Below are 18,083 nucleotides of genomic sequence, written 5' to 3'. Positions count from 1 at the left end.
AACTAATTTTAACACTTTTCATCATCGAAAAAACTTCATTTGTTAAAGAAATATTTTGTAAATTCATGATTTTTCAATACATACTTTGTTTTCTTGTATGTAGGAAAATTGTTTTGTTTTCATATTTCGGAGGGGGTCCGGACCCCCCCCCCCCTGGCTACTCCATTGTGCCTGGATATCTTACGCTTGGGCACTTTCCCTCACCATAAGAATTGCTAGGTGGCTAAACTCTACAAGGCTAGCCAGGGGGTGCCTTGTGCAGAGGTGGACTCTTCTGCACTCGCTTCCAGCTAAAATCGTGAACTCCGGCAGCCCAAGGATTAACAGCAATACTCACTTGTGATACCTAGTTCCAGTATTTCTACCATAAATCATCTGCTGATTGCTCCTCTTAAAATCATTTTGAGAAGTTTCAGTTGGTCATCATAATTTAAGTTTTCTTTTTGTTAACGTTATACGTAGTATCAGATTTTATTATCATTTGATTTCAACTTACCACATCCAGCATAGGTTAATTATTTTCATGCATGGATAGGTTCAGCTCCACTCTGGGCAATAGGGAACTTGCATATATTTCAGATATAATCAATAGCCCCAAAATTATGTAAAAATATATGTTTGCATACCTCGGTGAAAGTTTTTTATTATTTTATGACGTGGTTTACGATATTTAATGCATCAAAGTTCACGAGAATTTTCAAATGCAAGTGAGAATCGAAAACGCCCGATGATTGGCTGGTAGAAAAATGACGTCATAGTTCAGTACGAGGAGAGACGGCGGCACGGCCATCGTAGAGGTTGCATACTTATACATGCGACGGCGTGGTTATGATTCATTTATTGAAGTGCAGACGTATCGCAGTTGTTCATTGTGACTTCAGGGATATTATTTGATCTATTTTTTCTTCATTGAAAGCGATAGATTGCGTAAAGATGAAGGAATATGGTTATTCTTAAGCTGATCCTAGCAAGCTTCCTGTTACTGATTCCATCATGATAACAGGGTATTTTAGTGAAACTGTAGACTTCGTTGGCGCGGAAAGTCGATGCCGAGAAATGGAAAGGTAGCTGATGTGCATCTGAAATGTTTCATAGTTCATAACAAAGTGAGACTTGCGTATAATATTGGCGAAAGCGTATACTCATGTGAAATGTGTATTCTTTTGGCAGTCCGGTAGTCTTATGGTGAACTTATTTCCACCTCGAAGCTGTCGATGATACTTTCAACTTAAAAATACCTTGCCTGGAGGGCGACAGGAAGCTCTGAAGGAGCCAGACTATTAATGTTTCAATTTAGTAGCGATAATATAGACGAACTTCCAACACAATCTACCATCTTGTGACTCAAAACCCCGAAGCCACTTCCTATTCTGCAGAAAGAATCGGTCAATCGCTCTTCGATCAATATAATAAACACAACGTCTTTAGGTGTTAATAAGTTACTTTTGTAAAATGTAAATCCTTCCTAATTTAGCATTAAAATGTGAATGTTTTCCAAACAGAATCTAATATATTTTGGGAGCTTTTCTCACAATATATCTGAAACTCTAAAGGCGAGCTCATCGTCATTGCGATCGGTTGTCACTTAAAAATTCCGAATCGGAAATCCTAGAGGGATGATCTTCGACGATGACCATGATCACCTGCACTCTCACTATCACTGGAACCCGTGGTGAAAATATCATCCCAATCCAATTTTTATTTGGTTTTAACTGGGGAAAGAGCAACATAGAACTGCGCATTCTTTGGGCAACTTTGGGTTTGACTTTCCCTCAAACACCCCATTTCCCCTGTGGTGCATCAGTCCTATATCTTTTTACGATGGCCTGACAAACCTTTAAATGGATCCATTGGTTTATCCTGACAACCAACTAAATGGAAATTGCTGATCCACACGTCTTATCCTCTATCTCCACAGTTTCCAAATCAAGGGCCGCGGAACATTCCTCTTGTGACTCAACTTTTTCTGAAAAGCAAGCAACGGCGTAGAATAAAATCAAAGAATGCTGCGATTCATTTTTTGTGACCACCTCTGGATTCCATTCTTTTTCCATCTACAACTTCCTTTATCTTTCGGGGTAAACTATGGGACAAGAGTTTAAATAATATCATTAATTTATAACAAAATATAAGTTCTAAATATACCCAAAAGCCATTTTATTAATCCGCACTAATGAGTGTAAATTAATGTGGAAGATGAATGCTGTAGACGTAGTAGTTTTCCTTAGGTTGAGTTGCAAAGTTCATGAAGTTGACAAAACGGCTAATTTTTCGGTGCGCGGAGTCATTTATTGCACTGGCCGTGTCTACATTTTTGAATTTTTTCGTAATAAAATAAATCAGAATTTAGGATAAAATTTTCTTTAAAATGACGTATAGTTCATTATTATAGCATGCAGTGAAGCCAGGGTATAAATTTGCAAAGTACAGCGGCACATCATTTTGACGCCGATAGTAGAAGAAAACGCTGTCTTCTTGGCTGGCACTCGAATGCATGAGGATCAACGTACGTACAAAATATTAAAATATAGAGCAACGTTGCTCTTTAATTCTACGACGGCCGAATGATCGAAAAATCTCAGTTTCAAGTAAGAAATATGGAAATATTATTTATATTAAAGTTATCTTCGCTCACATAGCACACGGGTTTATCATTTCGTTTATTATACTCTTAATTTTCCGCGTTCATCCCGACAGACGGCATGCATCGAGGCTTTTCTTCTAATTTCCTCCGTGGGAATGCAGACGAAAATTTTTTCTGGGGTGTTATTGCACAGAGGAACAATGCACCACTTGTAATTTTTCATTATTTCACCCATGTTCTCCTTTAAACGCAACGTGGCTCTTCCAAACCTGCAGTTACTGGGCTTGGATCTTGGACTCGTACTGAACTATGACGTCACAGCCAAAGATTAGTGGGGGCGGTATTTTTTAGCCCGCGAAACTCGGGAGACTTTTGGGAGTCATTTTCTAGTGTATAAACTGAATTTTAAGCGGAAAAAAGTATATTGCGGTACTAAGTGTTTACTGTAGTATATCAGCATATTGTTTTTAAAAAGTATGCAATTTCCCTATTCATGAAGATTTTTCGAGTACTTTACTTCTTTATTGTAGCTATTATATATAAGCTTCTCGCACTATTCTTGATGTAAATGATATCAAATTTTCATACAATTCACACAGAAATTTAATCTGTAAGACTAGGGTAGAATTCTACATAATAACTCTGTTCTAGCACCTCCTAAAATCGGCAACCATATAGTTTCAGGTAAACTGTATTACTGAATTATTGACCAAAAATGTTATTTCAAATGATATATAGATGAGGTTAAGAGGAACTAAAATGTATTCATGAGGAAAGAATAGGAGTAAATTTATTTTAAAGGTCACATGAAGCAAAATTGGAAGGGAGAGACAAAAATTAGGTTTTATGGGTGAATTGTATGCTTCAGAGAAAAAAGTCATCCATTGTGGTAAAAGTAAGGTCAAATAATTCTTCCAAGTCCTGCTTTTAGAGCTTCCTTTATCAGTAGTGTCTGGGGTTGTTTAAGGGCCCAATACCTTCCATTGATGTGGCATCTTTTACAGAAATGATGCTTACATTTTTGGGCAAAAAAAACTTGGGATGTATATGTCATTCTCACAAATTGATAGCTTATATAATTCCTCCCATCCGATCAACCAACCAATCTCTGCCAACATTTTTTTATTCTTTCCTTGAAAAACGCTTAAATATTGACTTTAATTATCTAGTTAATTACTAAACCTAAATTATCTTACTAATATTAGAAGCTTCATCGGAAATTATACTGGCACGGGAAAAATACACGATTACCACATTCCATCTATGGAGGCAATTCAGAAGACAACTCTAACAAAGAAAACAGAGCTAATGATTCTTTTTCTGCCATTATTAACCCAAGTCCTGAAAATACCTGTTTTCAAGATTTTCAAAACAACCTCCCCTACCCGCAGTGGCGCTTGGTCTGCTTGCCGATATCCTGTGGATGGCGTGAATCCGCTGAATCGGCTGAATCCGCTAAATCCCATTCGAGCGATGACGATCGTAGAGCGTGTAATTCACGAGTGTGTTGCACATGAATTCGAAGTTACTCCGTTACGCAACATAATAATGAAATAATAACCTCTAACATAATAATGAACTTTGATTAAGGAAATGCGGGACCAAAGTGATAGTCAGATTTCATAGAGATACACTCAAAGATATGGAGGACAACTTAACGAGACAGGTAATCCTCAATTTGATTTTGAAATATGTTAATGTGAAGTTGTCACCTGTTGTTATGTTACGGTGCCTCTCGCAGATGGGAACTATATTGATTATAATCTAATGCTATTTTAATTTATTTAACTTCAGGTGGATGAAATAGAAGCGCTGACATCCATATATAATGATTTGTGGAAAGTCGATGACGAAGCTAGCCGTGTTTACAGTATGAAAGTGGAAGAGAACGGTTATGAAGTCACACTGTTTGTTACTTTACCACCCGAATATCCTTCCGAATGCCCACCAATTTATCAGCTGTCAGCGCCGTGGCTCAAAGGCCAAGAACGGCAAAATATATGCGTACAGCTAGAAGAAATTTATTTGTGAGTTTCAGCATAAGTATTCCTAATATGGAGTCATTGCAGATGTGCACCAGTGCTCAATATTGACCGTATCGTGATGTATACATATTGTTATTTAACCTTACTATGATTACTCTTCATATTTAAGGTTTCAGTCACGTAAATCTTGCTTTGCTTTTTAATTTATTAGGGAAAATATTGGGGAATCTGTATTGTTTCAATGGATCGAAAAACTGCGAGATATTTTACAGAGTAAAGAAGAACATTCAAATAACGATCCAAGCAGTATGACTAATGAATGTTTGAGTGCAGCTGTTGACACTGGGACAGACGATGGCCAGTTTGAAATACCCACCATTTTTCATGGGGAAACGATAACAGATAGAAGAAGCGTTTTCCAAGGACATGTTGCCGTAGTTTTTTCTGTAGAGCAGGTTAGGTAATACTAATTTTATTTCAGGAGCTTTAAGCGCCTTAGGTATTTTTATGTATGGCTTTATCAGCATTTGTTCTTCGAATTTTGATCTATTATTATTGTTTAGGTTAGTATTGTCCCAGTTATATCAAGAAAAGAAGATAGCAAATGCTACTCACAATATATACGCCTATAGAATACTGAAAGAAGACACAAAAACCTATATTCAAGATTGTGAAGATGATGGTGAAACTCATGCAGGTGGTAGATTGCTACATTTACTTCAGGTAATGCGAAAACATCTGAATGTTTCATCCTTCGCAATCCCCAATTTGATTCCTCAATTTAATCATTGCAGATACTTGATGTCAAGGATGTTTTGGTGGTTGTGACAAGATGGTATGGAGGAATATTACTTGGGCCTGATAGATTTCGCCACATAAACAATGCAGCCAGGTATTTTTATTTTCTTAAGCCGTTTGGCATTTAGAGAGCAGTCAAAAATTTTACTGCAGATGATGAAAAAACTCACGACTCATATTTTTATCCAGCCAATTTATTGATGAAGTTTTTGAACAATGACAAAACGATCAGGGATGTATTTGTATTTTGTGTTGGTGAATCAGTCACTGACTAGTTAGCTGAACCTTGCTGTACTGCAAATCTCTACCAATTCAGTAACTTAAACTGATGGGCCTTAAATCACCTGAAATGTGTCATTCCTGAGACTCTGATTTTGACACAATTTTAGTAAATGAAATGCTTAATGACACCATACTAGGCTCACGGTCTGCTTCAGATGCAATGAAGGATTCTCTGATTGGGATTTCGTAGCAGCAGGCATTTCGACTTGAGTTGCTAGGGAGTTGTTGAAAGTACATTTGTTTATAAACATTGGTTATCCATCAGACATCTCAACTTTCATCTTCAATCAAATGAAAACGGAAAGTTTTTTGCTATTTCTATCATACATTTTTGATAGCGAATCGGATAAGAGTGATAATTAAAGTACAAGTGAAAGTGAGGAGAAATCAGAAGACGTGGATGAGGAGGATTTCCTTGCAATATACGACATTATCATGGTGGGGGAGACGAGGGGAAATCTTATATTAACCCTTTGAGTGTGGTGGGGTGGAATATATCGGCTTTTGCCGCTCGGGCAAAAAGTGTGGCGGGCCGATATATTTTTTCTTATGTGGTCCATTATTTAATTTGCTACTTATTATATTATATTTATATTTCATTAAACGTAAAAAATATTTTGTCAGTATTAACCAGTTTAACCTCATCAATTTAAAAAAACCACGTATGGATATGTAATAATATAGCTTTGTATTGTTTTTTATCTTAGTTGTACATTTTATTAAAATACCCTCCACATTTCTTGCTAGTACCCCAGGAAGAAGCATAGCCCCAAGAGGGTTCAAGGCATCCCTAGTGAAAATTCCCTACAGGAATTTTTTTCCTATAGTTATTTTACAATGGGAACTCAACCATTTTCCTATAAGAAAAACATTTTCCATAGGAAAAATGTTTTCCTAAAGGAAATATATTTTCCTATTGGAAAAAAATTCCTATACGAAATCAATTTTCCTATAGGAATACACAAAAATGTAGAATTCTTCAGGATTTTGCGTGTCCTCCTTGTGTAGGGGCCTTGCATATCTTCTCGGTATAGTTCTGGATTCAGTGTTACAATTTTGTATAAGTACTGCCAACGGGAATGCAACATAAGTTAGCTGAAGCACCAATATTTATAAATGCAAAACCAGGATTTAAGTGCCATCGAGAGCTAACTTTGGTCGATTGATTGGAGAGAAAATAAGTATTTATTACTATATATTTTGTAACCATTTCAAGGATAAATTTAGTAATTACTTATTGCATTTATTATATACACTTCTTTCTCTTATTTTGGTGATTAACTGAGGTTTTGCATTATTAGTTGTATTCAAGGTGCGACGCTAGGTAGTCGAAAGCCATCTGACTAGAAAGCTACCAGCAAATGCGACTAGTTTCTACCAAAATACTGCTTCGCATGTAGATATAATGAAATCCCGCTCCTCTCGATCCCATGTATATGATCGTTATCTGATCCCATTTCCTATAAAGAGTGGGCCGAGTCACTTTTTCGTATCACTTGGTCGTGTGTCCAATACTGCTTGAGTTGAAATGCCATATGATTTCGCTCCCCATGAGATACATGCGGTGCGACCTCGAGCGAATCATTTCTTCCGCTTTGATACTCACCGTCTGCGTTTCATATTTGTCCACCATCAATGACAGCACGAGCGAACGCTCCCTCCGAGGGCCCTAGGAGAACAGGGAATATTTCTCATTCCTATTGTAAACTTTCTTGTACCTATAGGAAATTTATTATTCCTATAGGTAACTTAATTGTTCCTATAGGAACCTTAATTGTTCCTGTGGGAACCTTAATTGTTCCTATAGAAACCTTAATTGTTCCTTTAGGAACCATTGTGATTCCTATAGGAAATTGAATTTCCTATAGGAATTTACATAATTCCTATAGTATTTCTTAACCCTATAGGAAATCAATGGGGCATTTTCAATAGGGATGGATTCTGTTGTATGTAGAAAATGTGGAGGAGAGTTGTAGTGCACAAACGTTCAAAAAGCCATTTCAGGTATTTTCATAGATAAACCTGATTTTATTGAAAAAAAAAACATTGTTAAAATGCTACATTCATTTTGGGGTCAAATATTTGATGCTCTATTAATTGTAGGGATGAAAATATCTGTATTTTTTCCAGGATTGTAAGTGACACATTTGAGTATGAACCTCCTTTCCATTTCTAGCCTAGCTATTTCAGAAACAAAAAGGTACTATGAAAGCTGCAGGAAACCTAAGCCGGTATTGCGATTGAAGTTTTTGGGATTTAGGCAGATCTCGATGGCTTCCTAAATTATGCAGTCCCAGTAGCGTTTTGTTTCCATCTTAGGAATACATTGAGACCTGTTATCAGCTGAATAAAAAACATAAGGGAAACACTCAAAGAGTTTCAAACGACCTTCAACCAATTTGATGACACCTGAGCCTTATTGTTGAGCTTGCCAAGTGGTCGATCTGGTTCAGTGCAAAATTGGACATTCATTGTGTAACACGTCTTCAAAATGGGAGACAAGTCGTCTTTCGAAACATAGACCTATAGGACTGAGTTAACCTGGTTGAAAACCTGAGAAGAATCCCTTAATATAATTCACCAGGAGAAATAAAAATTTTTGAAATTGAAATTAATGGAAATGGGAAAAAGTTCATCTTGGCGTGCTTTGTGCTCCTTAACATTAGTGCTGAAATAAAAGATGAAGCGCCTTCCTGATTGTGGTGCTTTTGACATGGAAAGAGTACCCTTTAACTTAAAATAAAATAGAATTAGGATAAGATGGGTGAATAAAAAGCATAGGATCATGAATAACTTATCTCAGGATTAATTACATTTACATATACATATAAGTAAGAAATGAAATACATTATAATAGTTATACAATAATAAATTAAAAGAGCTTATCGTTAAAAAATGGATTGCACCTCTTCTTATAGATTGTTCATCACATCAATGAAAAATAATATTATATTATACAAACAAATCAAAAGTAATGTGATTTTTTCTATTGGGAAGCATCCTTACATCTGCAAAGTCGTTGATTCCTGTGAGTTATTTATTTATCTCATCAGTGCATAGTAAACTATATAATTGCATAGGAAATTAGTGCAATTTCACAAACTAGTACAAATGATGTATCGAATTCACTCTTAACACTTCTGGTAAATTCTGGGGGGGTCTGGAGCTATCAAACTTGGCAATTTATGCTTGCTCCTGAGCCCCATCTTCTGAGCTTCAAGAGTCCTCCAAAGCTTGAAACAGACCTGCTTGAAACGGACAGCAACCCAGTCAGTTACTCTCGTTTGGAAAGTTTGTGTTATGGATATAGAGACTTCTTTCTGGCCTAATCTGGTGGGAGTGTAACATATGTATTATAGAATTTAAAGTTACCGGTTATTTTCCTCAAATACCATAATTTCACCTCATGATCGCTTTCAATACATTTTGTATTTTCTTCTGGTGACTTCTTCTTCTCAAAACGTTTATTTTAAATACTTTGGAGGGGAACCAAGTGGGAGAAGAAATGGGAGGTCGTGTTTGGGGGAGAATGGAGGACCCATATATCTGGGAAGAAGGAGAAAGCGTTGTTGTCGTGGAAAAATGGGTAAAGGGTTGAAAACAAGCGCAATACAAGAAAAGCAGGCCCAGGAAGTTTGGGCTGTTGGGCAGAGGTGTAATTGAGCGACCCTGGAAATGCTGCTAAGGAGAAGGTATGGCCTTATTTAAGTATACCGGGACTAGCCACGGTGATAACTTTTTACGGAGTCACCCGCAATGCACAAATAGTGCGAAAAATCCACAGAGGAAAAATCATTCACCCTGACTGGGATTCGAACCCGGATCCCTCGATTTCCGGCCGAGTGCTTTAGCCAGTTGAGCTACCAAGGCGTCATTCCAGGCGTCACAAATTTCCACAGGGGTGAATGACGCCTCGGTAGCTTAACTGGCTAAAGCACTCGGCCGGAAATCGAGGGATCCGGGTTCGAATCCCGGTCAAGGCGAATGATTTTTCCTCTGTGGATTTTTCGCACCAGAAGGTATGGCCATTAAGTTTCCTGCAAAATGTTGAATCCTTCCAAGTCTGTATGTAGAATGCTCCGAGGTTGGTAGAAGGGGAAAGATTTCCCTGGAGGATTGTCTGGATTTCAGTGCCTTGTAGCTTTGTGAAAGGTGGTCATAATTATTGTAACAAGAAATTATTACAAATTAATATGCAAAATGCCACATGTTGTGGATAAATATGTAACACGAAAAATTATTGATTCTTTTACCTGGAAAGAAACCATGATTGCAATATCTTCTCTTACCTTATATTTTAATTGCTTTGCCCCGGCTTGCTAGTCGGGAAAGAAAATACATGAAACATTGTAGGTTTAGAGATACGTTTGCAATTTACGTGACAAAATGTAATACATATTCAATTTATAGACAATTTAAATAATCAAAATTAATCCTCATGCCCTTAGGTCATGACCAACGGTATATTCTAATTTAGACACAAATTTGATGCATGAATAATTATTTCTTCTTTTAAGTACATATATTGTCTAATTATTTGCCACACTTCATCACTTAAACTCCAATAGGGTGGTTTCCTATTATTTTTTTATTGCCTTAATCGAAAGATTATTACTCCTGGAGTACGTATTTCACACTTTTAGATTTTTAAATGACAATATCTATTTTTTGCGATTAAATGAAAAGTGAAAATTTTCAAGCACGCGAAAACGCGACGCTTAAGTATGAATGCCGGGAAATATCTCCGTACGTCGTATTTCTGGTTCCCCCTCCCGCCCGAAGAGGTGATCTTGAGGCGAGGCTTAACGGTGATACGTCGCAGGCTGCTAGGAGGTAGCTGAGTACCTTGCTGGATGGTAGCGCTTGGCTTAAAAAAGGTTTATTAATACCTTATCAAACGAAGAAAACTTTCCGACCTTAGCCAGTTTTAATGGGTGATTATTAAGACATGTTTCCCTGAGCTCTGTGCCTCATGCATGCAATGGTAACCTCAGACGATGTATAACTCCTATCCTCTCGTGTAGAAACTAGGTCCCTGTGACGTCATGCGGAGTGGAATCGCATGGGCACCAATCTGGCCTTTTTCAAATGAGGATAAAATTTGACCCTTGCCATTCGTCTAAACCGGTATTTCAAAAAACAAATAATTTGTGTATTATGAATACACTAATGGTGGGTAACGAATCGCAATCAATGCCTTCGTTTTCTTTGATGAAGGAAACTACCCTATTACTTGATACAAAGGGATACCAGTCACAAGCTTAATTCTTGGCCAATTAAAACCTCTTGCCTTATGGCTTTTTGTATCTTATATGAAAATAAAAGTTTATAGTTACAACCCAATTATTCGTAGACACAGGTTGGTCTGTCCCTCTGTGGTCTGGAAATTCCTCTCAGCCTGCGTGGTGTTTATCCATGGTGGGCCCTCAGCTTTTTGGTTCTTGTCCTGTTGTAAAATCTCCATTCCTCTCCTTAATTCCAGCTCCTTTGCCAGTTATCCTTTTCTACATGGGCTATGTCTCGCACAATGCCACACTCTGGAACTTCCCTCTACCAAAAACTTGCGTGCTCTCTCTTTGCACGTCTGTTCAGTGTGCAAGATTAATCTACAATTATATTTGCGTGCTGTCTTTGCACGACCGTACTCTCTGATGGTTTTATCTACAATGGCCCTCGCCCTCGGCTTCCCGCTCCTACCTTCCTACTCCCGACGCTTCCACTCCTAAGGTCTATTGTTTATTCTCAAAATTTACAATATGGCGAGTCCCTTATTGTTACTATAAACCATGATATGCTAAAAGAAAAATGGCGATGTTACATTATCGACTGCTGGCCAATCAGATTGATAACCCGACCCTTCCCCATTATTGGCTCCATACCTCACCCTTGCCCTGGTGTACAACCAATTGGCTCAACCCATGCACCACAATCCATCAACGGTCTTTACGTGGCTTAAGATTTCAAACTTCATGAGCATTCTCCTTTGAGGAGGCCTGCTTGGCAGGAGAAACACCAGGTGTCGGAGATCACTCTAGGGGACTTGCAACCCTTCTTCCCTTCCCTAACTCCCGTGCTTTTGACCGTCACCGTCATAAGTGATAGCTTCACAAACCTGTGTGTGAGTGCATGTATCCCTCGCGGGCATTCGTTCCTTAGAGCAAATTCGTGAGGTGCGTGAGTGTGATTTTCGTAGTTTTATAATTTTTGTCTATTTCTTTGGCGTGAGTAGGTCGGATCACTGGCATAAGCAGAAGCTTCGTTAACCTGAGTTTGTGTGTGTTAGAGACCTATGCAGAATTTTGTTCCTTTTGTGATCAAATCTGTGAGTTGAGTGAGGGAGCTTGTGCGATTGTTTTCTTAATTGTGTTTCAGTTTAATTTTTGAGTATCACCCCACTATCATCCTTCTCACTTCTCACTCATCTCCCACCACCTTTTTTGCCCAGAAAAGAGTACGGCCTTGCAGAATTTATTTTCTTTCAACAGATTGATTGTTGACAAGTTTACTTTGTGGAAATTCATCGATAGTAATCATACAAGCAGCTGTAATAATTTTCCACACTTTTTAATTTGCTCGACCGATGTCAATGTTTTCACATCGTTATCAAGAGTGGTCTTGTTGATCTTGGATTGGTCTTGTTAATATTTCTCTCTCGTTGGCCAACGGGTGTGATGTCTGTGGGACGGCAACTTAGTGTATGATGGAGAGGTGGGGCAGGCCATTCTCGTCAGCAAGCCTACACACTACACGTAGTTCACTCACAAAGAAGCAGAGCATGGACCCGGGTTGAGGTAGACTGATTATACAACGGATTATCTTGTAAATGCATAGAGATACATATAAACATGAAATTTTATAACTTGGAGGAAAACATGGAGGACTCTACTTCAACATTTTGTCGTTAGGAATGAGTCTTTTCAGCCCCAAAAAAAAACAATTTTGGTTCGACTACTGGGGGCCCTTGGTGCACGGATTCCATTTATTTCAAAGGAACGAAATTTCAGCAGATGAATATGAATTGCATTTAGGTCTCTATAGACTAGTACAACAAAAATTTTCCAAATTCTAAAAAGGTCCGGTCCAATGCTCAGGCAAGTACATAGTGGTCACATTCAAAGGGAAATTCCACTGCTGTTGTGGCGGCACTCTGAGCAGTCGCTCCTCTTGAATGCACCTATCGGCTTGATTCCATGAAGATTATCAGTTAACACATTCTGTGCGGAGCACGTCAATTGACGTGCTCTGCCGGTCGGACGTCGAGGGCCTTTCTGTGCCTCCGTACTTGACTGATATCCACTTGCGAGTGCATGGCCTTCAGCAAGCTTCCCTCTTGCGACCTGTGTGCACCACTTGTAAATAGCAGTATTTGAACGGAAGCTATGGCGCGAAAACCACTCTCTATTTTTCTTTCTCATTTTATCGACCGATTCTGACAACGTTCATGAAAATCGGGCCTGTATTGAATGTGTTAAGACTGGACCTTACCTAACTATTATCTTAACGCATTTCTGTATATGATAATGGATATAAAATTTGTTTGTTCTTTTTCTCTGAAAGAAAAGATGATTGCCAATCCACGCAGTATCAAATAATACACTAGGTGCTACGTTTAATTAATATACAATCCGATTATGTATGCTTTCAGCACTATGATATTTTTTATCAAATATTCAAATGTGCTAATTTTTTCAAAAGCTGTATAAAACTATAGAATAGTATAAAACTATAATAACTCCTTTTTGCTTTCAAGTATTAGGTTATTCAGGATACACGTTGCAATAGCACCTTTCTGGAATGTATTATTTTGGGGGGCATGTAAAAGTTTTTTCAATGACATCAGATATTAGGTAATCATAATTAGGACTTGCTGAAATTTATATATAAATAAAATTGAGGTGCAATAATGGGTTCAAAACATTAATAATACAATATATTTTGTAGTATGTATCATTTATAATATCCTCAGTAGAGAATCTCTGGCCACACAGCTTTATTTCAAAATGAAAAAGAAGGCTAAATTCTTTTTTCACTCCATGGGCTCATTTTTTTATTGGTCATTGCGAAAAAATTTAGAAACTAAAGAGACTTCTATTTTTCTCTTTTTCAATGCATGACCTACTTTTTTGAGTAATATTTGGAAAAAAACCTGCAACCTTAGTCCTTTCGCTAACTAGTTGATGATGTGAATGACTACAGTGACTATTTTGCTTCATCTCAGCTACTCCTGGGCCTCGCGGATCAACCTCATGCGTTCTTAGTTGTTTTCACTCTTGTGAGAGAGATGTTTTTGTTCAAAGAGAGCTTCCACTAGAGCTATTAAATGAACCAGAACACTCATCAACTCATGAAAAGCAGTGGAAACTTGTCATTTTTTAATTTCAAAATACATAACCAGGGACGGGTTGAATTAGGCAGATTTTTTTGTCCACACGTATACATATTTCCCTTCTATGCACCAAATTCTTTTGATGAATTGTGATTTTGGGTGTGAGTGATAGAATCCATTGTGGAGTTACATAAGGGACTTAACAATGGGAGCATGGAGGCTCAAAATGGTGGAGAATTAGATCAACCACATGGCCTTGAGGCAGCCAATAGGGTCACAAGTTGGGGAATGTCTTTGATGGGAGCTTAAATCTTGTACTGGTGCCAGTGGAGTAAAGACCTACTTCCTCCTACTTGTTTAATCAAGGTATTGTTAACTCTCTCTGTTAACCAGTGTGTTCAACAATTCTGACTTGCGAACCATAAATATGGCCATGCCTTATTACCATTTATCCCTCCTCTGTTTGGCCCCTAATGCATACTAACTTCCCATATGAGAGGAAATAAGGCATGAAGATTGACTTCTTAGCACCAGGTCATTAGAAACTAAGTATGATATCATTAAGCATTTTATTTCCTAAGTTTGCATCAAAATCAGTGATATAACAGACCCATCATATCGCTTCAGCAAATGGAGATGAGTGTTAGCTTACCATCACTCAAGGCTCATGCATCCATTTGGTTCTGAAGAGCCTGAACCTTGAAATGCTGCAGTTAATCCGTTTGATATAATGTCAAGCTGAGCCATCTTTGGTGGATTTTTTTAAGAGTTTGCTAATGTTAGGTGTCTCCTCACTCTTTCTTACCAAAGCAAAAATGCCCATTACTACTAGAGCGAATCTTTACATATCAGAATGTGTTTTTTTGCAGCCTTGGTTTGGATAATGTTGCTGCTGCTCATTGTTTGATAAAATTTTACCTTGAAAGCATTCCAGCAATTGGATTAATTTCAATTAATTAATTGACTTTTTTAAATTAAATTAATCAATTGAACCATACTATTATCAAAAGCTTTAATCTTTTTCTGCATTTTTATTTGGGATGCAAAGGGTACTTATGATTATTTACTTGAGGAAGGTGCAATATGCTCTTGACCGGTTTAGCAATATGCAAATGTATTTTCCCCCTTTTTCATTGTTTCTTTTCCTAGACCCCGACAATTACAAATCCCTGTGCCTTTCCTCTACATTTAAAACTTACGTCTTTTTTGCAAAATTTAAGGGTCCATAATAAATAAAAAGGTTTTTTTCTGAATTTGTGTGTGTAAATACTTGGTGTTACTGCATTTTCAGGTTGGTTCTAGAAAGTGCGGGTCACATTAAACAAACAGATCCAGCTTCAGTGAGTGGAAAGCAATTAAAAAAAAGGAAGTGAGTTCATGCAGTGGATATTGTACTGTACATTTTTGTCTGGTGAACAGATATTAAATTGTTCATCCTGGTGCTCGGTGGTTATCATAAAGTTCTTGCTGACATCAGCCTTAATGATTGTAAGTACGTACATGTAAGCATTGATTTGATAAAAATTGTAAATAAAGAATATTTTAATGTACTGAACTGTTTTGGGCTCTTGTGGAAAAACAATGTGTACCTATACTTGGTGCAGGATTGGGTGGATAAGGGACTGACCTAGAATTCCTATTCATGGCATTGGTAAATAATAGGAAAAATCATTTGGGTCGTAGGATAATTCTATTCCCTCCAAATATTTGATGTGCGTATACGTATTTAGTAAACGGACATTATCTAACTATCATATTTACTAGTAAAAGATTTCAGTTATCTCATTGAACATGCATATGATAAAAAGACTCGTTGAACCTCTAACTTAAATACAGTATATGCGCAGGGAGGGCTGATTAGGGGAAAGTAGTGAAAAACAAGGTAAACTTTTTTGAACGATTTGAAGAAATGGAATGCCAGTTTTAGTCTCCGTGTTCCCTAGGGTGATTAGTAAATGAGAGGAACTGGATGGCTTTAATCAGAACTCATTATGCATGGTACAAGGGATGTGGCAAGTCCCTACTAGGCAATCCAGAATGAGTAAGAGGTGTGAGTGTGGGGCATTGTAATTACGACGCCCTTAAATAGAGACTTTGAGAAGGGATGAAAAGCATAGAAACCCATGCGGGGAGGAAGTGAGGTATTTGTGGAGGTCACTGAAGAGAAGCAAGGGGGTATGCAGAGGTAGGCTCAGCTACATGTGCTTTAGAGAGGATTGTGGTTCGGATGATATTACTCAGAGATTGGGGGGATGCAGAAATTTGCAGTGAATTGCTTATTTTACAACAGTATCTTTTTCAAGGGTAATCGCTAGTACAACAGACTCCCAATAATCCCAAACTTTCACCTTAATTTCTCGTAATTTTCATTATCAACGTAAATAAAACAATTTTATTATTTGCATACATTTTTTGTTGTATAAGATTGCTTTCAGATTCCCCTCTCCCTCTCTTGATGGAAATAGCCACTCCTAGATGGTGGGATATCATACAAGCACCACCCAATGTTGTACACCGTTCATTGGAAAAACGGGGCAGTAGGGTACGAAAGCAAGCACATACAAATTTTGTTTTTAAGGAAACCCATTCCCTCATTATTAAAAAGAAAGTAGTAGCAATACCATTCAATGTCTTTTGCAAAATGCTGAAGAACAAGTATCTTTGTCAAAATAGCGGTGGTTTTACATTTATTTTAACCAAAAAGGGGTGTTCTTAGCGTGAGGACTATATATGTTAAATTAATTTTATTCATTGTCTCAATGATGCTTACAGCAGATTAATTTACATAGGAGATAATGGATTTGGGAAGAGCATGTCCCATTGGGAAAAAAATTAATACATTCTTCAGTAAGACTTTTCAATCAAGGTATGCACATTCGGAAAAAAGTGGAAGGAACATGTGATATAGCTGTGCTTTCTGGAAATTTTGTAAAATTAATAGTTGTAATTAATGATATACAGCATACTTCCGATTATCCGGCTGCGGTTTATCCGGGTTGCGGATTATCCGTGCATGATTTTCTCTCTCACTCAATTTTTTCCGCAATCTTTAAAAAAAATCGGATGCAAAATCATCGGAATTACTGCATTAATGCTAGGATAAACCGGGCTTATTATTTCCGTTAGAATCCCCTTCGTAAAATGGAAGCGATCGCGTGCTAGCTTCATTCATGGGAGCACCGTGTTCCAGTTTTCTAAGTCTTGCAGTGCACGTCCGCAAACTGGCAAAGAAAGCTCTCATTGAGTGCGGGAAGCACTCTAAAATAACAGAATAACTGCATAAATAATAAAATATTGTTTGTTTTAAGTAATTATGAACATAATAAGAAATAGAGTGAAAGTTTGGGTTATCCGTATTTTCCGATTATTCTGCCGTCTCTCCCCATCATTAGCCATTAGGATAATCATGAGTGTACTGTAGTACATAAAATGTAGCATAGTTAGCAAGAGATGTATCAACTTATTTTTTTCTTCGATTATCGTTTATGCTAACTTTCAGACAAATTAGTAGGTACCCATGATGTTGGTGCCTAGATATGACAGGATATTTCCCTTGAAGATGAAAAAATTGAACCAGACATACGCCTGGTATATAAGGGTGATTGGAAGTTCCAAGGGTTGCAGCTGAAGACGGCCCTGCTGCCCTCAAAGCCATTTTCTATTCGAAGTGACTTAAGTTTAGGAGATAGATTCATAATTTTAGTGACCATCTCAGAGTTGCAAGGCATAAAATTTTTTTTATTCACTCAGTGTTTGAATTCAAAGGTTGTTTTGTATAGGAGAGAGTACAGTTCACCTCAGCTTGAGCCAATTATAAACATTCAGAGTCAAGGAGCCTCACAGAGGGATGAAATGGACATTTTGTAGCATGTAAGTTGACACATTTCACATTTGTTGTCAATGCAGTAGTTTCCGTTTTGCCTAGATAGCATTTTTTCATAGGTTGTTTCTTTCAGCTTAATAAACAAAAATAAGAGATAAGCAAAGCCTCAGAGATAAGTAAATTTTTCAGAAATTACCTGTATTGAATTTTTGTCACATTACCTTTTCAGTTATTAAGTCTTAAAATGCAAATAAACTTTGCTAGTGAACAAACCTTCTAATAGCG

General features: G+C 37.5%; 1 protein-coding gene and 1 non-coding gene across 3 annotated transcripts; one reads left to right on the top strand and one right to left on the bottom strand.

The window, feature by feature from the left end:
- The first annotated feature begins 4,048 nt into the window (after positions 1 to 4,048).
- LOC124153360 (protein IMPACT-A-like) lies at positions 4,049 to 15,525 on the top strand. 2 transcript variants are annotated; one of them, XM_046526470.1, is made up of 6 exons: positions 4,051 to 4,250; positions 4,379 to 4,611; positions 4,781 to 5,029; positions 5,133 to 5,292; positions 5,364 to 5,461; positions 15,267 to 15,525. In XM_046526470.1, the coding sequence occupies exons 1-6, from the start codon at positions 4,227 to 4,229 to the stop codon at positions 15,346 to 15,348; spliced, it is 846 nt and encodes a 281-aa protein (XP_046382426.1). In that variant the 5' UTR covers positions 4,051 to 4,226; the 3' UTR covers positions 15,349 to 15,525. The 2 variants fall into 2 exon arrangements, with proteins under 2 accessions (XP_046382427.1, XP_046382426.1); XM_046526471.1 differs by lacking the exon at positions 5,364 to 5,461 and having other exon boundaries at positions 4,049 to 4,250; positions 15,267 to 15,331.
- LOC124154773 lies at positions 6,613 to 6,716 on the bottom strand. Its single transcript, XR_006864025.1, has one exon. It is a non-coding gene; the product is annotated as a U6 spliceosomal RNA (small nuclear RNA).
- Positions 15,526 to 18,083: the final 2,558 nt, after the last annotated feature.

The sequence above is a fragment of the Ischnura elegans genome, chromosome 2 (assembly GCF_921293095.1).
Source record: "Ischnura elegans chromosome 2, ioIscEleg1.1, whole genome shotgun sequence".
Classification (NCBI taxonomy): Eukaryota; Metazoa; Arthropoda; class Insecta; order Odonata; family Coenagrionidae; genus Ischnura; species Ischnura elegans.
The sequence above is the reverse complement of the archived record's forward strand: the minus strand, read 5'-3'. Positions and strand labels throughout refer to the sequence as shown.